The 21,123-nt window shown below is 38.2% G+C and overlaps 1 protein-coding gene across 1 annotated transcript in view; it reads left to right on the top strand.

Moving 5' to 3' along the window:
- LOC124115631 (sterol-4-alpha-carboxylate 3-dehydrogenase, decarboxylating-like) overlaps positions 1-19,963 on the top strand; it is a 53,084-nt gene extending 33,121 nt beyond the window's left edge. Inside the window, exons 5-7 of the mRNA XM_046476687.2 lie at positions 15,079-15,215; positions 16,166-16,268; positions 18,128-19,963. Of these exons, the coding sequence (XP_046332643.2) occupies positions 15,079-15,215; positions 16,166-16,268; positions 18,128-18,469 (582 nt within the window). The 3' untranslated portion in view covers positions 18,470-19,963. The remainder of the gene's footprint in view (positions 1-15,078; positions 15,216-16,165; positions 16,269-18,127) is intronic.
- Positions 19,964-21,123: the final 1,160 nt, after the last annotated feature.

Below are 21,123 nucleotides of genomic sequence, written 5' to 3'. Positions count from 1 at the left end.
AAAATTTGTGACTGAAGTTTGTGTGAATGACATATAGATCTAAGTAAGTTACTTCAGAGATGACATCTTTGCACTGAACATGAAGTTGAAAGAATTAAAACCAAATAATTTCCATACGTTTTTTTTTATTTGTTGAAAGTTTAGACAAGCAGAAATTAGGGGGGACTGGTAATTTTTAGAGTTTCAAAAGCCAGCGGGAACTCTCTTGGAAGAAGGGTATGCTTCAGAGGCCTGAGCTACAAATGACATCATACATAAATAGAAACAACCATGCACAGTGTTTCAAGTTATCATAGAGTTGTTAAAGGCAAAGTAGACACAATTTATGGATAACAACTTCTTTAATTAATGTAAAGGTGATGTTTGGGTATAGATCCTTATACCGTTGTCAAGGAAGACTGAATGAAGTGTTCTCTGTCCATCATGTTGTTACAGTTTTATCCCTCTGTTGTCATTACTTAACCTACTCGTGTTAATCTCTCTCATGTATTAAATTGTTGTTACCGCCTACTATATATATTCTGTACCATGTTCATCATTCTTATAAACAGAGCAGCCAAAGATAAAAATGAAATTATATTGATATACGAAAATAGAAATCATATCAATGCAAAATAAAAATTCTGTAAATAGCAAACTCACAATAGATATGTGAACCCTTCTCACACACATGAGTCCCAAAGAGGGACAGGTCAGCCAAAATTGCTAAGGCAGAAGGCGACCTCTTAAACACTTAATGCAACAAGAACATCATCATTCAGTCTTGCTTGACAATGATCTATACCGAAACATCGCCTTTACAGTAATTAAAGAAGTTGTTATCCATAAAGTGTGTCTACTTTGTTATCCGTCAACTTCTAAGTAATGCCTATCAAACAATTCAGTTAAGTTGTAGTGTGAGACTGTGATATCAATCAAGGGTGGATGTTGGATTTCAACCTCTTTATTCATTCACTGCAACATCCATGGGAATTTCGGGTTAGTAGGTTATGCTGGTCTCAAACGAGGGTTTGGTTCATTTCTGTGCAATATCTTGAAAACCGTTCAACATATCCCAACAAAACTTGGGATATGCATTGCTAATCCTCTTCACTGGTGCCTTTTGATATTTTAAAAAAATTCTCAATTTTATCTTGTTACGTTTCAATGGAAATAATTTAGACTGAATCAGATCTAGGCTTCGTTTCCCAGCCATAACGCTCACACTAATGAATATTTTTGCATGAAACTACAGTAAACTACGTTTATAGCAAACACGCTTCTAACGAACTTACTTTTTAGTCACGGTCATTTGTTGTATATATGCTTATAACGAACTACGGTTATTATGAACTAAAATTAGTGGTCCCTTTGAGTTTGTTATAACCGTAGTTTACTGTATGCATGTGCAATGACCACATGCTCAGCTAATGCCATTTCTGTCATATCTGCAATTTATGCCTCTACCAGCAGGTCATATCTGCAATTTATGCCTCTACCAGCAGGTCATATCTGTAATTTATGCCTCTACCAGCAGGTCATATTCGTAATTTATGCCTCTACCAGCAGGTCATACCTGCAATTAATACTTCTTCCAGCAGGTCATATCTGCAATTAATGCCTCTACCAGCAGGTCATATCTGCAATTTATGCCTCTACCAGCAGGTCATAACTGCAATTTATGCCTCTACCAGCAGGTCATAACTACAATTTATGCCTCTACCAGAAGGTCATACCCGTAAATTATGCCTCTACCAGGAGGTCATATCTGCAATTTATGCCTCTACCAGCAGGTCATATCTGCAATTTATGCCTCTACCAGCAGGTCATATCTGTAATTTATGCCTCTACCAGCAGGTCATATTCGTAATTTATGCCTCTACCAGCAGGTCATACCTGCAATTAATACTTCTTCCAGCAGGTCATATCTGCAATTAATGCCTCTACCAGCAGGTCATATCTGCAATTTATGCCTCTACCAGCAGGTCATAACTGCAATTTATGCCTCTACCAGAAGGTCATACCCGTAAATTATGCCTCTACCAGCAGGTCATACCCGTAATCTATGCCTCTACCAGCAGGTCATATCTGCAATTTATGCCTCTACCAGCAGGTCATATCTGCAATTTATGCCTCTACCAGCAGGTCATATCTGTAATTTATGCCTCTACCAGCAGGTCATATTCGTAATTTATGCCTCTACCAGCAGGTCATACCTGCAATTAATACTTCTTCCAGCAGGTCATATCTGTAATTTATGCCTCTACCAGCAGGTCATATCTGTAATTTATGCCTCTACCAGCAGGTCATACCTGCAATTAATACTTCTTCCAGCAGGTCATATCTGTAATTTATGCCTCTACCAGCAGGTCATATCTGTAATTTATGCCTCTACCAGCAGGTCATATTCGTAATTTATGCCTCTGCCAGCAGGTCATACCTGCAATTAATACTTCTTCCAGCAGGTCATATCTGCAATTAATGCCTCTACCAGCAGGTCATATCTGTAATTTATGCCTCTACCAGCAGGTCATATCTGCATTTTATGCCTCTATACCAGCAGGTCATATTCGTAATTTATGCCTCTATACCAGCAGGTCATATCCGTAATTTATGCCTCTACCAGCAGGTCATATCTGCTATTTATGCCTCTACCAGCAGGTCATAACTGCAATTTATGCCTCTACCAGAAGGTCATACCCGTAAATTATGCCTCTACCAGCAGGTTATACCCGTAATCTATGCCTCTACCAGCAGGTCATATCTGCAATTTATGCCTCTACCAGCAGGTCATATCTGCAATTTATGCCTCTACCAGCAGGTCATATCTGCAATTTATGCCTCTACCAGCAGGTCATATCTATAATTTATGCCTCTACCAGCAGTTCATATTCGTAATTTATGCCTCTACCAGCAGGTCATATCTGCAATTTATGCCTCTACAAGCAGGTCATATTCGTAATTTATGCCTCTACAAGCAGGTCATATCTGCACTTAAAAATAATGTATCCCAACTATGTTTACCACATATAGCGTACAACACCCCTTTGTAACTGTTAGTTAAACTATTTAAGTGTAATAGTTATATGTATCTTTTAATGACCTGTTTTCATCATATCATTTTCTGGCCCTTGACAAAAACATCAATTCATCTTTATTTAAAAGGGGCCCATTTATGTGACTTTGTTGAATCTTTCCCCGTCCTTTCCCAATTAGACTTGTCCATGGTAAGTGGGTTAGGTAACTGTCCATGGCATGAGTGTATATATATATACTTGAACAGCAGAACAAACAAACGTAAAGTGAATTGTACTAATACAATCATGATGAAAGAAGTCAGAAATGTTTTTGTGTTTGAGGTGAACTTGAAAATGTTAATCAGAGTCCATCAAATTTCAATCTGCACTATAAAACTGTCACTGAGTCTCATTAGAGCCAAATGAAATTTCAAATTACATATCACAGTCAGCGGAATCAGTCCATAAGAATTACAGCTGGACCCAGGCTTAAGATAGTGTTGACATGGTAGTTCTGTATGGCAATGAAGCCCTGTGGGTATACTGACTGGAATAGGTACAACTATCCACTAAACTAGAATAGGTCTTCGGCAACCCATGCTTGCCGTAAAAGGCGACTATGCTTGTTGTAAGAGGTGACTAACAGGATCCGGTGGTCAGGCTCGCTGACTTGGTTGATGCATGTCATCGATCCCAATTGCATTGATCGATGCTCAAGTTGTCAATCACAGGATTGTCTGGTCAAGACTTGATTATTTACAGACCGCCGTCATATAGCTGGAATATTGCTGAGTCCAGCATTAAACAACAAACAAACAAAAAATGTTCTGATAAGTTTTTATCAAAAAATAGTAATAAATTATTGAGTATTACATTTTTTGTACTAAATAACTAGCTATGTATATGAATGAATAAAGGTGAGCTTCCTTACCTGTGGTACTCTGGATTTAATTAATGTTTTCTGCTTGTAGATAAATGACCTTTTAAGTACCCTGATAACAACTTATTAAAAATAACTGGGTCATTTCTGTGATTAATGTTTAGCATACTAATGTTAGATTATATATACATAATAATTTATCTCCTCAATACAGGTGTAAATAGTTGATTAATGCTTGACATAAGGAATACTTATATATCTTACAAGGCTCAACCACTGAATACAGTCTAACTGTTGAATGGAAGTTGAAGGGACTGAATACTTAGAGTTATCTTAGGTTTGACACAACCGAAAAATAATTTGGCATACACCTACCGATTGCCATGAAGAATGAACCAATTGAAACATATGTGAAAAACAAATGAGAAAATGAAATATATGACCTACATCTTTTTTATTATTCTTCATTATTGGCATTAGTGGCGTAGTAATTGAATCAATTAACATACAAAATATGTATTATTAAAAGTATCAAATACTTACTCATTAAAAACATGACAGCTCACGTATTTAACTTCCGCATTGTGAGCTTATATAAAACATAACACGATTAAAGATTAAACGAAATAGGAATCATATCTGAGTGAGTGAGTGAGTATGGTTTTACGCCGCTTTTAGCAATATTCCAGCAATATCACGGCGGGGGACACCAGAAATGGGCTTCACACATTGTACCCATGTCGGGAATCGAACCCGGGGCTTCGGCGTGACAAGCGAACGCTTTAACCACTAGGCTACCCGACCGCCCCTAATCATATCTGAGTAAACTTAGTCAATAATGTCTAACAAATAATAGTCTCAATCAATTTTGCTGTTTATTTACTTTCTTCAGATGTAGGAACATCTGATCCAGTTATCTTCTCCGTGAAACCAGGCCCTTCACTAGATTGCTCAGTCACGTTGCTACCTGCACTGATTCATTTCGGTATCAGGGGGCACGGGTGGCCCAGTCATCTAAGGTGCCGCGATTCGCTGTGCAGAGTTGCGTCCCTTGGGCACGCCAGAAACCTATGATTGTGGATTCAAATCCAAGTTCGCCCCGATTATGGTTCTAGGTTTGTCAGCACCATACCCGTGCTCGTGGCTTACACCAAAGTGGTAAACGTCTGAGACCTGCATCAATTTCCTCCCACATTAACCTGACACACCGTGATATTACTGGAATACTGTTAAAAGCGGCGTTAAACCCAACACTCTCACTAACTCATTTCGGTATCTATCCATCATTTTATGACACTAGTGAAACAAAAGGAATATCAACACAAATCCTAATCTGTGACACATTCCACAATTTGTAAACACAAGGTACACCTGTGACAATCACATGATTCCATTCACTCCTGCACATTGTGTTGCTCAAATGACCTGGTAATCCCTAATAGACACATCAATTAAACGTTTCTTTGAAGTTAGGTGTCCCTGAGTGTAACCAGCAAAACAATAGGCCCATGACACATTGAACTGGATGCAGTTATTAAGCCATGTTAATCAAACCATGTGTCCAGTGAGTCGTGTCGAGATCGTCTTATCAGTGTAACTTTGTGCTGGGAGTACATGTTTTGTACTAGAAAATAACTTTCGAGACAACCGTAACTTTGACACATACAATTCAACACTTCAGAGGTTAAATAATGATGAATAAAGAAAGAATACACAGGGACCAAGTTTTTACGTCGAGACAGACGTAAGTTCGACACAATGATGTTTGACTGTATAATTATGGGAAGATTTCCTTATACCACAGCCACACTAAAGTATTATTTCCTTATCATTGAATTCTTGGTCTTTGGGCAACATCAAGAGTAAAAATGTTGTCAGGGTTCAATTGAGGTTAATTCATGTAATATGTTGTGAAAAGTTTTAACAAAACGTCTTCCAAATTTTTTACAAACTTTTTAAAGGGAGACTAGGTTTGCATCAACTGGCAGTTCCAGCAAACTTTATTGATGCCATTAAAAACCTGCTGTTTGTGTAAACTGACATTGTTTCATGTATACTACTCAAAAGAAGTTAAAGAAATATCATGACAGATTAACTATAATAATATGGAAAAATCAAGTGTTCTTTAACTTTAAAGTTGGGTAAGTTTTAACCGAATCACCAGTAGATTCGTAGAAAACGTGTGTACAGCTGATTGCTTCATCTGGCTTAGTTTACAAGAAAATACACGCAGTAATCTTAATATCTGCATGTAAATCTTAATATCTGCTTGTTAAACAATGCCTAGCAGAACAAAAAATAGAATTTAAATGGCAAATCAACATGTCTGGTGAATTTTTTATCTCAAATTTGTACTGACCAAGTTTCTTATCACCCGTTCATTTACCTGAATTCACTACAGGGTTATGGTGTAATTTTTTTCTGTGCATAATACTCAAAAAATCTATTTTCCACAATACTGAATCCCCTAGAGGGGGATGCGCATTATACTTGGGTGCCCACTATACTCAAGAAAATACAGTAGTATATCTATCTTGCAGTTAATGATTACCAGGTACCTATTTGCATACAGTGTCTCAGTTTGACACAGGTCAGTAATTATATGGGCACCAGATTGCATAGCATAAGTACCACTTTAAGTAGAACAGGATATTATCTTCTTTCTTTTTTAAAAGTTAGTTAAAATTCGTCTGTAAAACAAGAAAAAAATACATTATCACCAGATTCTAGTTTGTAAGCAACCCTTAGGTGTGAAAGGATATCATTGTCCTGCTTTAGCAAAATTGAGTTGAAACTCTTCCATAAAACAAGAAATAAAATTGGTATGGACTGAATACCTTCTTTATTACTTGAAGTCTGAAAGGAAATCAGTCTGTTGACCAACTGGTGACAAATGAGTACAATATGTTCAGAATACAAAATACCAACATGAAGTTTTAAGTACTAAATATCAAATACATATCTTAATGCATGGGCATGAGGATGTATATTTGATTTGGTATTTGTGGGGATTATGGCATGATGGCAAACCAGAGTGACGGTTTAGCATGTGTGCCCATACACCACAGGTGATTTGACATGGGGGGTAGTTCATGGGCCTGTGTTATCAGGCCGCAGGCTGGAGCTGCACTGACACACCTGCCTCAATGAAGTATGCGCAGTAAATCTATTAGGATAATACTTGAAAAAATTGTGCAAATAGAATTTCTGTGGACATGTCACTGAGGTACTTAAAGTCTTAATGGAAACATTTATGGGATTACACACATATTTATAGATATTACAGAAGCAGAGAACAGTTCATATTTTGAATTGCTTGAGTATTAATCAGTAACTGCCAAGAACCACACCTTTGTTTGGTTTGCTTGTTGTTTTACGCCGCACTCAGCAATGTTCCAGCTATATGACGGCGATCTGTAAATAATCGAGTCTGGACCAGACAATCCAGTGATTGACATCATGAGCATCGATCCACGCAATTGGGACACAATGACAAGCATTAACCAAGTCAGCGAGCCTGACCACCCGATCCTGTTAGTTGCCTTTTACGGCAAGTATGGGTTGCTGAAGACCTATTCTACCCCGGATCTTCAGGGATTAAAGACTAAAGGTAACTATCAGACAGTAGTATGTCAATGAAGTCAATCATTTAATGGTTTAATTTTCTAGGTAAGTCTCGATAACGACATTAACAACTCGTTATGGTACCACTAAAACTTGCAACTGTATTTTGGCCAACAAAGGTTTTTATCCTTAGCACATGTTGAGTAGTATGTAAGGCGGCCATCAGGGGTCGGGAAACGGTCATATGGGCTGGACATGTCCGATTGGGAATCTCAAATGTCTGGTTTAAAATATTGCTTACCGGCCATTTAATTTTTTCTGTCCGGACATTTTCAAAAACAAACAATGCTACCTTCGGGGTCAAAATAATTGATGAGCGTTATCGTATCCCTTAAGCGAATTCAGGTGAATAAACAGGTAAAACAAAATTGGTCAATAAAAGTATGAAATTTGATATAAGCCATCACTAGACATGATGATTTACCATTTAAAATGTATTTCCTGCTCTCCAAGGCATTGTTTTATATGCAGAGATTAAGATTACCATGTGTATTTTCTCGTAAACTAAGTCGGAAATAGCAATAAGCTGTGCACACGTCTCTCCCAATCTACGGGTGATTCAGTTAAAATGTACCCAATGAATCAACTTCAAAGAATTTTGATGCAATGGTCGGAAGAAATTGTATCTGAAATTATTATTTTATCAGGAATAGTACATTATGTTATTTTAGTTGCAGCTTCCACCATATATACTTAAAATTATAAGAACCATAAGCGTAGCACTTTGGTACAGATTGTATGCAGGATATTTTTTGATGTATGGAACGATTTTGACCAGTCACCGTAGGGACTTCCCGCGCTACATGTATTTCAATTGCGAAAACGTTATGTTGACATTTTTTAGTCAAACTGCTTCAAATATGACTTTTAGCGAGTCATGGTACGGCATTTATGATATGTGTATCCATTCCCTTGTGACTTAAGTTCGTTTCAAGGCTCCAATAGCGGTAATCTGACCGTGGTTGCTGTAAATAACGGCGAGTTGTGCGATCTACTGATCACTTTGCATACGATTTCGCCGAAATTATTGTAAACATTATTATAATTATTGAATGAAATTTTGAATATAATTAATCAAATATATTGCAAACATTAGTCCAGATAAACAATGAACATTTTTTTTATTACCATATATTATAATAATAGGATTAAATTGCGTACTTCAGTCGGATTTGTTGACTGGTATTTCCGGTGTTACGTGATCGCGGTGATCAGCTGATAATGTTTTCTGAGATGGGGGGAAAACATCGTGTCATTGGAAAACTTGAGTTTATTATATATGTTAGTAAATTTTGGGAGCCATGCTTTACCACGCGCTATAACCGAAGCGCGCTTTAACGAGGGAACACTTATGTAACAACTTGTAATGTGTGTGAAAAGTCGTACTAAAATACGCTATTTGAAGGGGGCGTGGCCTAAATGCAAATGTCTGATTGGGATTTTAAATTTTCCGGACCGCTGGCGGCCATTGAAGGTTTTGTTTGTAAAGAATTGAAGACAGTTGACTTATGGATTATTTAAAGACATTGGAATGAAGTGATCATTATTAGGCTTGAGGACAGTTATTTTTCATTCTTGTGTAAACAGAATGGTTTTTCCAATTCATCAACTCAAATTCTGATACAAAATACTAGAATCAGTTGGATTGAAATGTATTTACAGGATGAATGGATGAAAGATTAAATAAACAATACGTTTCTCAAGCTTCTACTATTGGTATTAAAAGCAATGAATATTTTTTTATCTTCAAGATGAAGTAATCTGAGGTTAAATGTGCCATTCCTTCCCCTTCTTGTATAGACTTTACTTAATATGCCAAAATACAGGAGGCCAAATAGTATAAGAAATTGACAGGGTTGATATGAGGTAAATTCTTTGAAAGAAACTATTAAAATTAATGTTATAAAATTAAAACAAAACTGTTTGGATAATACATTTTATATCATGAAAGTTCAGATGTGTGTGAAAAAATGTACATGCTACTCCGTATGATATGAACCAGGGTAGAGGTCAAACTATTTGGACTCCTTTAAACAAACCAAATCTGAATATTGTGATCCAGTGTCTACTTGGCCGTCCACCTCACAGGCCTGTCCACCACTTGGCATTGTGGTGTACACATAAGAGGCCTATCTATCATTAATGTATTTGCTACCTCAGAAGAGGTGGTTGTTCAACACGCTCCATCACATGTGTTTTGTGTACACAATAGTCACCCCTTGAAGTAAAGTATTTGCACATGATTTGCTGTAGGTTAGAATTTGTCCCCAGCAGCCTATGTTTGTGGTGAGAGGCGACCAAATGGATTGGGTGGTCAGATTGGGTTGAGAGTGCATCATCATGATTTGCTCTGGGTTAGAATTTGTCCCCACCAGCCTATGCTGGTGGTAAGAGGCGACCAAATGGATTGGATGGTCGAATTCGGTTGAGAGGGAGTCATCATATTCCGACAGCATGGATCATTGTTCACGTTATGAATCACTGGATTGTCTGGTCCAGACTATTTATTTACAGACTGCCGTCGTATGGCTGGAATATTCCTGAGTGTGGCATTAAACAACAAACAAATCTATTGTTGAGGTGAAATACCTATCCACAGCCATTACATATACATATTTGCACAGTCTGGCCTTAAAGCTGCAATAAAAAAAACTTTCAGCTTGTTCAGCCAGTTCCTTTAACAGGAAGCTGAACTCACCCACCCCAGTTCTGCACCAAATGGCACCTGCTTGAAAATATCTGTGCACTGAATATTGAAAATCATGGTCAGTTTTAAGTACTGGATGATATACATTTTAGAAGTATTTGAATCATACACAATATTATATCACTTTTCAAATGTGACATCATTGCACACTAACACTTTTCTTGCAAATACCCTAACAGGTTTCTTGGTAACATATTCTGTGATTGTTGTGAAAATAAAGAACATAAGAAAAAATAATGCATAAAAAATAATGTCTGGGATTAGACATTGTTCATGTATATATGGGTTGACGAAAGATGACGACTGGAGTAGTCCTTTGTTCTATAGGTAGGCTTATTTTACCCTCTTCTTATTTCAGTAGTCTTGGGAGTGAACACATGATCTCACAGTTACCTTGCAGTGTGACATCACTTTTCAGCTGTGACATCATCTCACAGTAACATGAAAAGGTGACATCACTTTTCAGCTGTGACATCATCTCACAGTAACATGAAAAGGTGACATCACTTTTCGACTGTGACATCTTCTCACAGTAACATGAAAAGGTGACATCACTTTTCGACTGTGACATCTTCTCACAGTAACATGAAAAGGTGACATCACTTTTCGACTGTGACATCTTCTCACAGTAACATGAAAAGGTGACATCACTTTTCAACTGTGACATCTTCTCACAGTAACATGAAAAGGTGACATCACTTTTCAGCTGTGACATCATCTCACAGTAAAATGAAAAGGTGACATCACTTTTCGACTGTGACATCTTCTCACAGTAACATGAAAAGGTGACATCACTTTTCAACTGTGACATCTTCTCACAGTAACATGAAAAGGTGACATCACTTTTCAGCTGTGACATCATCTCACAGTAACATGAAAAGGTGACATCACTTTTCGACTGTGACATCTTCTCACAGTAACATGAAAAGGTGACATCACTTTCCAACTGTGACATCTTCTCACAGTAACATGAAAAGGTGACATCACTTTTCAGCTGTGACATCATCTCACAGTAACATGAAAAGGTGACATCACTTTTCGACTGTGACATCTTCTCACAGTAACATGAAAAGGTGACATCACTTTTCAGCTGTGACATCTTCTCACAGTAACATGAAAAGGTGACATCACTTTTCAACTGTGACATCACTTTTCGACTGTGACATCATCTCACAGTAACATGAAAAGGTGACATCTCTTTTCAACTCTGACATCATCTCACAGTAACATGGAAAATGTGACATCAGTTTACGACCCAGGTTCGAATGGGTACAATGTGTGAAGCCCATTTCTGGTGTCCCCCGTCGTGCTTTTGCTGGAATATTGCTAAAAGCGGCTTAAAAAAGTACACTCACTCACTCACTCACTCACTCACTCACTCACTCACTCACTCACTCACTCACAGTAACATTACCATGTGACATCACTTTTTGACTGTGACATCATCTCACAGTAACAGATATTGTCTGCAAACGACAAATCTGTTTGATGGGGTTGTTAGCGTTTACACGTTTAAAAGACAAGGTCCACATGTGGATTAGCTCCTTATCAATCATGTTACTCATAAGTGGTAGTTGTACTTTGTGGCTTGTATACACGCAGCATTAATCATATCTGAAGAGCGACATGAAAATACCATCTTGTCATCAGGTATTTAAGTATCTTCTTACTTTCTACTTATCAAAGAAATCGTAGTGGGTCACCAGGTGAGGTGAGGGCCTTACACGGCACTGTCTGAACCCCCACACTCTAAGGTAGCCATCAAGCCTCCGTTACACAAATGGCTTGAATGTGGACTGGAATGTGTGAAAAAACAGGGGCCTGGGTGGCGTTGTACAGAGCGATCGTAGGGCTAAGGTGATCGTAACTCCCATACTTTAACATAGACTTACGACAGTCGTAGCGCTAAGGTTGTTTTGTACAACGGCACCCTGATCCACAGGTGTCATCCCGATTGTTTCAGAACAAGGAAATAGTGGTTGACTGATCAGCGCTGTATGTTCAAGCACATTCGATGGAGGTCAACAATCTCAAAACAGAGCAGTTCACTATTTTTCCTCGAGGGGTATGAAGATAAAAAAAGTGTTTGGATGTCAGCACTGTTTTATTCATGTCAAGTCAGTAGCTTAAACGCAGAGATTTCATGATTACAGCATGAAGTGATAAAACCCCTGGCAATGTATCACCTTGTAGCTGGTTCACATCTGTGCAGGTTAGAAGAGGTCTTCAGCAGCCCATACTTATCATAAGAGGCAAGTAACAGGATGAGGAGGTCAGGCTTGCTGACTTGGTTGATGCATGTCATAGATCCCAATTGCGTGGTTTGATATCAATCACTGCATTGTCTGGTCCAGACTCAAATATTTACAGATCGCCGTCACATAGATGGAATATTGCTGAGTGCGGCGTTAAACAACAATCTATGTCACATCTGTGCCTGATAACTTGAGCCATCTGCACTTCGCTGTTTGACTGTTCTATCTTTACCTTGGTTATCAAGCCATAAATGTTGTGATGGCACGATGTCAGGGAGTTCATTTTGTGGTGCCACCCTTTAGTTCCTTTGCAATGTCATATCTCTCCAGTAGAGATTTTCATCCTTCTTGTTAAAGGTGTATTTAAAACCTCAACAAACAACCTGGAACAACCTGGATGAAATGGTGTTTGTTTAGTCAAATGAAACTGTTGGTTGTTCCTGAAACTCAAAATATTGTGGAACATTTTGGGAAACTGGAATGTAAGTTCTGGATGGAATGAGAAAGCTGCTTTCTGATTGGCTAATGACGAGTTCTTAGTGGTCATTTCATATGTCAAAGTCCAAGAAAGGTCGTTCTGACATTACCTGTAATAGGTGTTCTCTGGTCTTTGTTTAGAGGTTGCAAGAACTAAGTTCTTGCATTAATGAAATCGCCTGTCCAGCTGCACTGATACCACAGATTGGGAAAGCATTTTCTGACCGATCAGATCATTCTGGGTATTCCACAGATCAGGGAGCTTGGTGCTAAGGTGATTGTTACTTCAACATAGGCTTACGACCATCGTTACACCAAGATCGGTTTGTGGAACAGGGCCCTGGTCACTGTACAATGTTCACTCAATTAAAGTTGGTTTTGCAAGACGTGGTTAATCAATATGTGTTGCTGGTGTGTGCTGGAAGGGAATTCCACTGTGATGTGTGTTGGTCATCTGATTGCATTAGGTCTACCAGTCTTTTAGTACCGGTATTGCTTGATGACTATCTTTTGTAACAATCTGTCATATAGATGTTTTCCAGTGCAAAAGGAAATATGCTTTTAGCAATATTGCTGTAATATCTCAGTGGGGGACACCAGAAATGGGCTCACACATTGTACCCATGTAGGGAAACAAACCCGGGTCTTTGGCATGACGAGCGAATACTTTAACCACTAGGCTGCCCCGCCGTCCCCACACACATGGTCAGAGAGCTTCATGGTGCACTGCACTAAGATGATGACCTTCCAGACAAACGATATTCTAGGGGTATACGACAACCTGGAATAATTGAGCTGTTGACAATACAGGTCTAAAAGTTTGCCTAAATGAACACAGTTGTCAAAAGATTAACTTTTTGATATTAGGATAAGTAAATAAGAGGGAGGGTGCAGGAAAACTGCATGCTACAAACCAGAGCCTCTTCTGTGGTAAAAAGTAACTAAAGTGAGTAAGTTGGTATGTAAGTTTGGTATATTGTGAGTATTACATTTGTATCCAGGCATGTAGGCTTAATGTGGGAGGATACCTGAAGAGATGCAGGTCTCAGACGTTTACCACTTTGATGAAAGCAGCGAGCAGCGGTAAGGTGCTTAAAAACCTAGACACATAATCAGGGTGACCCGTGATTCGAACTCACAATCTGAGGTTTCTGGCGTTCCCAGTGGCATAACTCTGCACAGTGAATTGCGACGACTGGGCCACCCGTGGCCCCAGAAACTGAAGTGATGCCAGTCGTGCTTATTAATTATCTAAATCATGTGACCTGAGGTTCCAGCTAAAGAAGTTTTCCAAATCCTCACTTTTATACTATGCCAGTCGTTAAATGGTGGGGAAGACCAAGAATGGGCTCCTCACCCATGCCAATGTGGGGAATCAAACTCATGTATTATCATGACAACTTTCCCTGCATTTATGTGTAATGCTCCAGGAGTCAAATGGTCAGAAAGGGTCAGAACAGGGTCCCAGCATCAGATGCTTGTTATTTAGAACCACCAACACGGGCCTTGGGGTGATGAGGCGATGGATGATGGTCTGTCATCGTACCCTAGTGGCCTGGATCGTTGTTCATGCTTCTTGGTTTGCCTGGTTCAGACTTAAGGAAGAGAATTTATGGATGTCAACTTCTTTATTATGAGGAGACACATGGTGTTTCCTCATAATAATGAAGTTGACATCAATATATTCACTTCCTTATGTGTATCACTTCTAAATGCCATTCAAAGACTAGTTTCAGATTTGACTGTTGTCTGTATGTTGCAATATGTTCTACACCCCTGGTTAATGGTATGGTAGAGTACTAAGTTGCAATATGTTCTACACCCCTTATTAATGGTATAATAGAGTACTATGTTGCAATATGCTCTACACCCCTCATTATTGATTAATGGTATGATAGAGTACTAAGTTGCAATATGTTCTACACCCCACATTAATGGTATGATGGAGTACAAGGTTGCAATATGTTCTACAAATCTTGTTACTGGTATGATAAGTTGCAATATGTTCTACACCCCTCATTAATGGTATGATAGAGTACTATGTTGCAGTATGTCCTACTCGTTACTGGTATCATACAATACTAAGTTGTAATATGTTCTACCGCCCTCATTAATGGTATAATCATTTGTTCCTTCCAGGAAGTTCTCCAGGCCAATGGTGCTGACCTCTACACAGTCGCTATCCGACCTCATGGGATATTCGGACCCCGTGATCTTCAACTTGTGCCTACAACAGTTGACATGGCGAGGAGGGGAAAGTCAAAGTTCATCATCGGGTAGGTTTCTCAACAAGTTGACATACTAGTCATATATGTTTAAGGCTGTTTTAAATGTACTAAAATTTGCACTAAAATAGTGGAAATGCTGAAAAACAAAAATGCTTGCATACAATTCGGGAAACAATTGTCAGCCAAAAATTGACAAGTTAATTCAACTTTTGTATCAACATGGTTAGATTAGCAGACTTGACGTTTTCCTTTAAATCACCATTCATTTCTCAACACACTAGACAACAACAACAACAAACATACAGATTGAAGACAAGATTTAGATTTTTGTGTTTTAGTACAAAGTGGTGAAAATGATTTCTGACTACACATATGTAAGATGGTATTGATTTAAGTTGGAGCAATGCTCCATGGAGTGTGCCAGTTTTCAGGTTGGGACACTGTAATTTGTTCTTTGTGTTAAAAAAACACCTCCATGGTCTAGTGGGTAGAGCGTCTGTGCAGAGAGTAGAAGGTACTTTTTGTTACCCTGCCTCACAGGCCCTTATCATTAAGAGGCTTAAACATGGACTGGTTGGCACTGAGACATTGTCATATTCAGTGTAATAAGCGTAATAATCAACTTCTAGATCAAAATAAAAAATATTTGAGAGGCAGAAAAACAAAGTTTGAGAATTTGGATAAAAATTGCTGGGACTGCCTGCAACTTGAACCAGGGCACTGTTCGACTGAGAGTCCTCAACAACCCATGCTTGACATAAAAGGCAACTTGCAGGATCAGGGGGTCAGACTCGCTGACTTGGTTGATGCATGTCATCGTATCCCAATTGCCTAGATTGATGCTGATGATGTCATTAAATTGTCTGATCCAGACTTGATTGTTTTCAGACCGCCATTAAACAACAAACAAACAAACTTTGGCTAGGAAAATGAGCTAAGTCTTTTACACATATAAACATGTGCCGAAAAGTTTTTGGTATGTTTTTGTTTTATTGCAGGGATGGCAAGAATGTTGTTGACTTCACCTACGTAGGAAACGTGGTTCATGGCCACATTCTGGCAGCGGAGAGTCTGAAGGAAGGGTCCGCAGTGTGTGGGAAGGTACTCAGTCATTCCTTTGTTTAAACTGGCGGCACGTGGTCCTGTGCACAGCGCACAGGTTACAAATCAGGTGAAGTTAAGCAACGCCAGTCGAGGAGAGTCCTTGGATGGGTGACCATGTTCAGCAGCATGACTCCTGAGAGTTTCTTGGTGCTTTGGTCCTTCCTTACACTGAAGAACATGTAACACGTGTGGCGTCTCCTCAGGCATGTGTCTTTGTTCAAATATGGGCCTCTGTTCACCCAGCAGTGAGTGGGTACACGGTAGGATGAGAGGGCAATGTGGTTGTTAACCTTCTAGCGCCTAACAGGCAGCATCGGTTGTATACTCCCCAGGGAGCTGAGAATGATTCATAGGTGCACATTGATTCATTTACCGGGGTAATAATAGTGCTTTGAGCATGCCCCTGAGTGGTGTGGAAATATGCTCAATATAAATAGCCTATTGTTGTTGTTGTTGTTGATATTATATTATATATTTTAATGAAGTAAAACTGAACAATAGCTCATTTTGCAAAATTGTAGACAAATTATATTTCAACCATAACATGGATTAATTCAGAGAAACCACTCAAATCTCTTGATTCAAGAACTAGAATAAACGAGCCCCGAATATTCAAGTGATTTCTCCATTACAGATTACCACAATAATCCAGATATTGCTTTTAAGTGTAGATTAAGCAGGATTAAGCGTAATATGCATTCTTAAAACACCAGACCCTTTTTCCTCCTTGGAGTGCTGGACTTTTATCAACATTTAAACATTTAGTCATGTTCATAGATTAATATCTTCAAAAGTTATATACCCCGGTATGTAAAAAAAGGCAGACTTATGTTCTTAGATTAAGGAAAACCATATCGCCTAAATTGCAGTCTTCTAGTGTGCTGGCGGAAACACATTATGAGGGCTGTCTATTGTGGCCTGATAGGGAAATCAAACCAGCAAAAAACATAATGAAAATTCAATGCGTTTAATCCTTGATTGGTTGCTCTCTCAAAAGAACATGGCAGTGTTTTGAAAACTATATTTTCAGTAAGTTTAAACCCCCCAAACATTGTCTGGAAGAGGTTTCCGTACTGACTGAGTCTTTGAATGGCATTTAGACGTGCATCTTCCAAAGGCAAAGGTATTAACTGACTACAAAAGTCCAGTTTCCACCCTTGCCGAAAAATATTGGAATTTCGGGCTCGATCGTAGCACCACCAGGGGCCATTGCGAGTTATGTCCCTTCTATGTCCCTCCTATTGTCCAATCAGATTCCCCCTTTCACATCACTTGCATTTGCTTTAAACGACACAGTGGCGCACAGTCAAGACGATCTGCTTGATAATCAAGATCTATATTGTAATACAACAGGTCTTACCTCGCAAAGTTCATCAAATCATTTGAGCAACTTTATTAAAAGCATGAAAAGATTTGGAAAATATCTGTCGGGGCCCAGTCGACGGTACATATGCTTTGCAAATCCAGCAGTCGATCGAAATCGGCACGTTGACATCCATGTTGTTTACAAATCTGATGTCTAGTTCATTGCCCGATTTTGTATGTATAGACTCGTTAGTCCAGCCGAAATGTAACTCCAGAATTTCAGCCTAGTTCGGCTAGGGTGGAAACTAGACTTTTACAGTCAGTTAACTCCCTTGCCATGGGAAGATGTTAGAAGTGATACACATTAGTTAAAGAATGTATGGGCGTCAACTTGTTTATTTTTGAAGCACAATGTGTGGGAGTATATGCTTACTCCTTCATCAGGTGATGATACAGTCTCTCTCTAACTGGGCCCAGATAGACCCTATTTCTCTGTATAACTAGGTATGGCTGTACTTCATATACAGTAAGATCTTTCTTTGTTTTTTCAGGCGTACCATATAACAAATGATGAGCCTATCTTCTTCTGGACCTTCTTGACGAGGATTCTGACGGGACTGGGTTACGATGCTCCGAAGTACAACATCCCCTTCATGCTTGTGTACCTCATCGCTTTGGTGCTCCAGTTCTTCTGCCAACTCCTCAAGCCTGTCCTGGAGATCAAGCCCACCTTCACTCCGATGAGAGTGTCACTGGCAGGAACACATCATTTCTACAGCTGTGATCGGGCCAAAACGGACATGGCGTACAAGCCAGTTGTCTCCCTTGATGAAGGGATCAAACTCACAGTTGATGGTTATCCTCATTTGAGAAAAAATGCTGGGAAGTCATGATAGTTTGTTAAATATATTTTACTTTTTTTTGTGGATTTATTTATCAACATGGCAAGAAACGGGAGGTAAAATAACAAATAGACAAAATGTCAGGGTTGATTAAGAGATTAGAAAATAAATATTTCCATAAAAAACATAAATAAATAAAACAATTTGTTTTGAAAAGTCTAATTACAATCAAACAGTGGATTATTAATTAAATAATTACATGCAAAAATTGTGGGTGAAATGAAAATACATAAATTGTTCTGTCTTGAAATTTGAAATACATTTTTTTCTATTAGACTAAGTATGGTTAGAAGGTGCAATGTCACCTTTCAGTTGTCTCCCCTGACTGAGAACACATGACAGATTGAAATGTAATTATTTCATAATTAAGTTCAACTGATTAAAACAACACAATTTTGAATCTTACATCAAATACATGTGACTATATAAATGTTGTGACAAATGAGAATAGAAAGAATTTAATTTTTAGCTCACCAGACTGAAAAATTCACATGCTTACTCCCACCAATGATGAACCTGAATTTGTTCAAAAGTTTCAAATCCAAATATCAATATGGCCTCCACAGCAGCCATATTGAAATTTTTCCTTATAGGACTATCTCAGTGATATTTGTTCAAAATGTAATAAACCTTGGTACACATGTAGTCACTAGTGAGCTCACATTTCACTTCCACCATACTGAAAGCTGGGCATTCTTTTGTTTTTCTTCTTCTATGGTCCCACCTAAAATGACACTTGAATCTGTTGAAGAGGTTGAAATCCAATTTTGATATGGCCACCATATGACTGGTACATGTTAAGTTAGTAGTGGGGAAGATATATGTTCAGTTTTTTGCAATACAAATAGTTTAATTCGGCCCCAAACATCAGTAAACATTCCATAATATTTAACTAATGTTATGGTTTTGTAGAGTGTATTTCACTGATAACAGGACCAGTACTGGTATATACTTATGTACTTAGTATTATGTCATTCATTGAATGCAATCTTAAAACTCTGGCTTTTTTCAATAATACCAATTTTTAACAAAATAATTATTTTTTCTCCCCCTTAGTTTGAAGTCCTGTATAAATTCCTGCGGTATGAACAGGAGTTTGTCTATTGGTCTGTCCATAGATAGGAAAACATTTGTGTTGATAAGATTTGAATTTATTAATATGGAATATGACTTTATTAAGGTTATATTGTTGATATTATACAAAACATGAATTTTATAGGAGATTTGTATGTATACCTCAATTTATGTTTCAAATATACATGTGTATGTAATAAAGAAGTGTTTGTTCATATCTCAGTGTTCATATTCAGGCCGATGTAAAAAGGGAGGTAACTCTTGTCAGTATATTAGGGCTGGCTAAAAAATATTGATAATCGGAATTATGGTCAATGGGAAGAAATATTAATGATTATCAATATGAAATTTGTGTCATTGATAATATCTTATACAAACTATTCTGATGACATAAAGTTTTAATTTACTGAAGCAGACTTGTTTTTGACGATTGCCGAAGACGGCAAGCAACTGATTTTGTTATATCTTAAATGTCCACAAAGTAATCCATACAAAAATATGTCACTACTCACCAGTGACGTATAATATGTTGTTTTGTCTCTAAGCTTTTTTCATATTTGCTCAAAGTTACTTATCAGATATTTATCGATAATTGATCGTTACTTAGTTAATGATTATCGATCTCTAAAATTTATATTGATAGCCAGCCCTACAGTATATTACAACGTTAGGCCTCTTTTCCATACAAGTCAAGCAAAGACAGATTCCACTTCATCCCACATGAAGACACTGAACCCATCAAGCTGTTCAATCTTGACATTAGTCCTGACAATGATGGCACCAACATATATTCATTGTGTTAGACACTCATCAAGCAAATTGTGATTTGTCATTTAGTCATTTGAAGTTATTTGTTTTGTATTCTGAGGTTGTAGCATATATATGTTTATTACCACTAGTTTGACTTGTAAAACAAACTAATAATATTTCCTTATCAGATGGTGTGTTTTCACATTGACAAAGTCCTCATAAATGGCATTAACAATGTTGTCTGACTCACCTTGAAGAAATTCATCCAAATCACCTAAAACAAACTTAAGTGATGATGTTTAATACAACAGTGAGTGAGTACGGTTTTACTCCGCTTTGAGCAATATTCCAGCAATACCTGGGTGGGGAACACATGTACCCATGTTGGGAATCTAACCCAGGCCTTTAGCATAATGAGCAAACGCTTTAACCACTAGGCTACCCCACCGCTCTTTTACAACAAACAATTGAAAACATTATGTTGTAGTAGAATGTAAAAGTATATTTATAATGTTATACACATTCCTTGTTAGAGGAAGTTATTTGTGAAAATGTACAGATGAAATATCATATTCGGTGTATTAAGCGCCCTGCTTCCTGTTTCAATAAGCACCCCTTGAACAACTTTTAGACCAATCTGTAAGTTCATAAATGCCCCCAGCTAAGACTGAAGACAGATAGCATTACCTACACTTACAGTAGAGGGCACGGGTTGCCCAGCTGTCAAAGGTGCCGCGATTCTCAGTGCAGAGTTGCATCCCTTGGGCATGACAGAAACCTATGGTCTTGTTTCGAATCCTTGTTCGCCCAGATTGTTTCTG

Source organism: Haliotis rufescens, unplaced genomic scaffold, assembly GCF_023055435.1.
Source record: "Haliotis rufescens isolate VD_foot unplaced genomic scaffold, xgHalRufe1.0.p SCAF_7, whole genome shotgun sequence".
NCBI classification, from domain to species: domain Eukaryota; kingdom Metazoa; phylum Mollusca; class Gastropoda; order Lepetellida; family Haliotidae; genus Haliotis; species Haliotis rufescens.
This window is presented reverse-complemented; position numbering and strand designations above follow the sequence as displayed.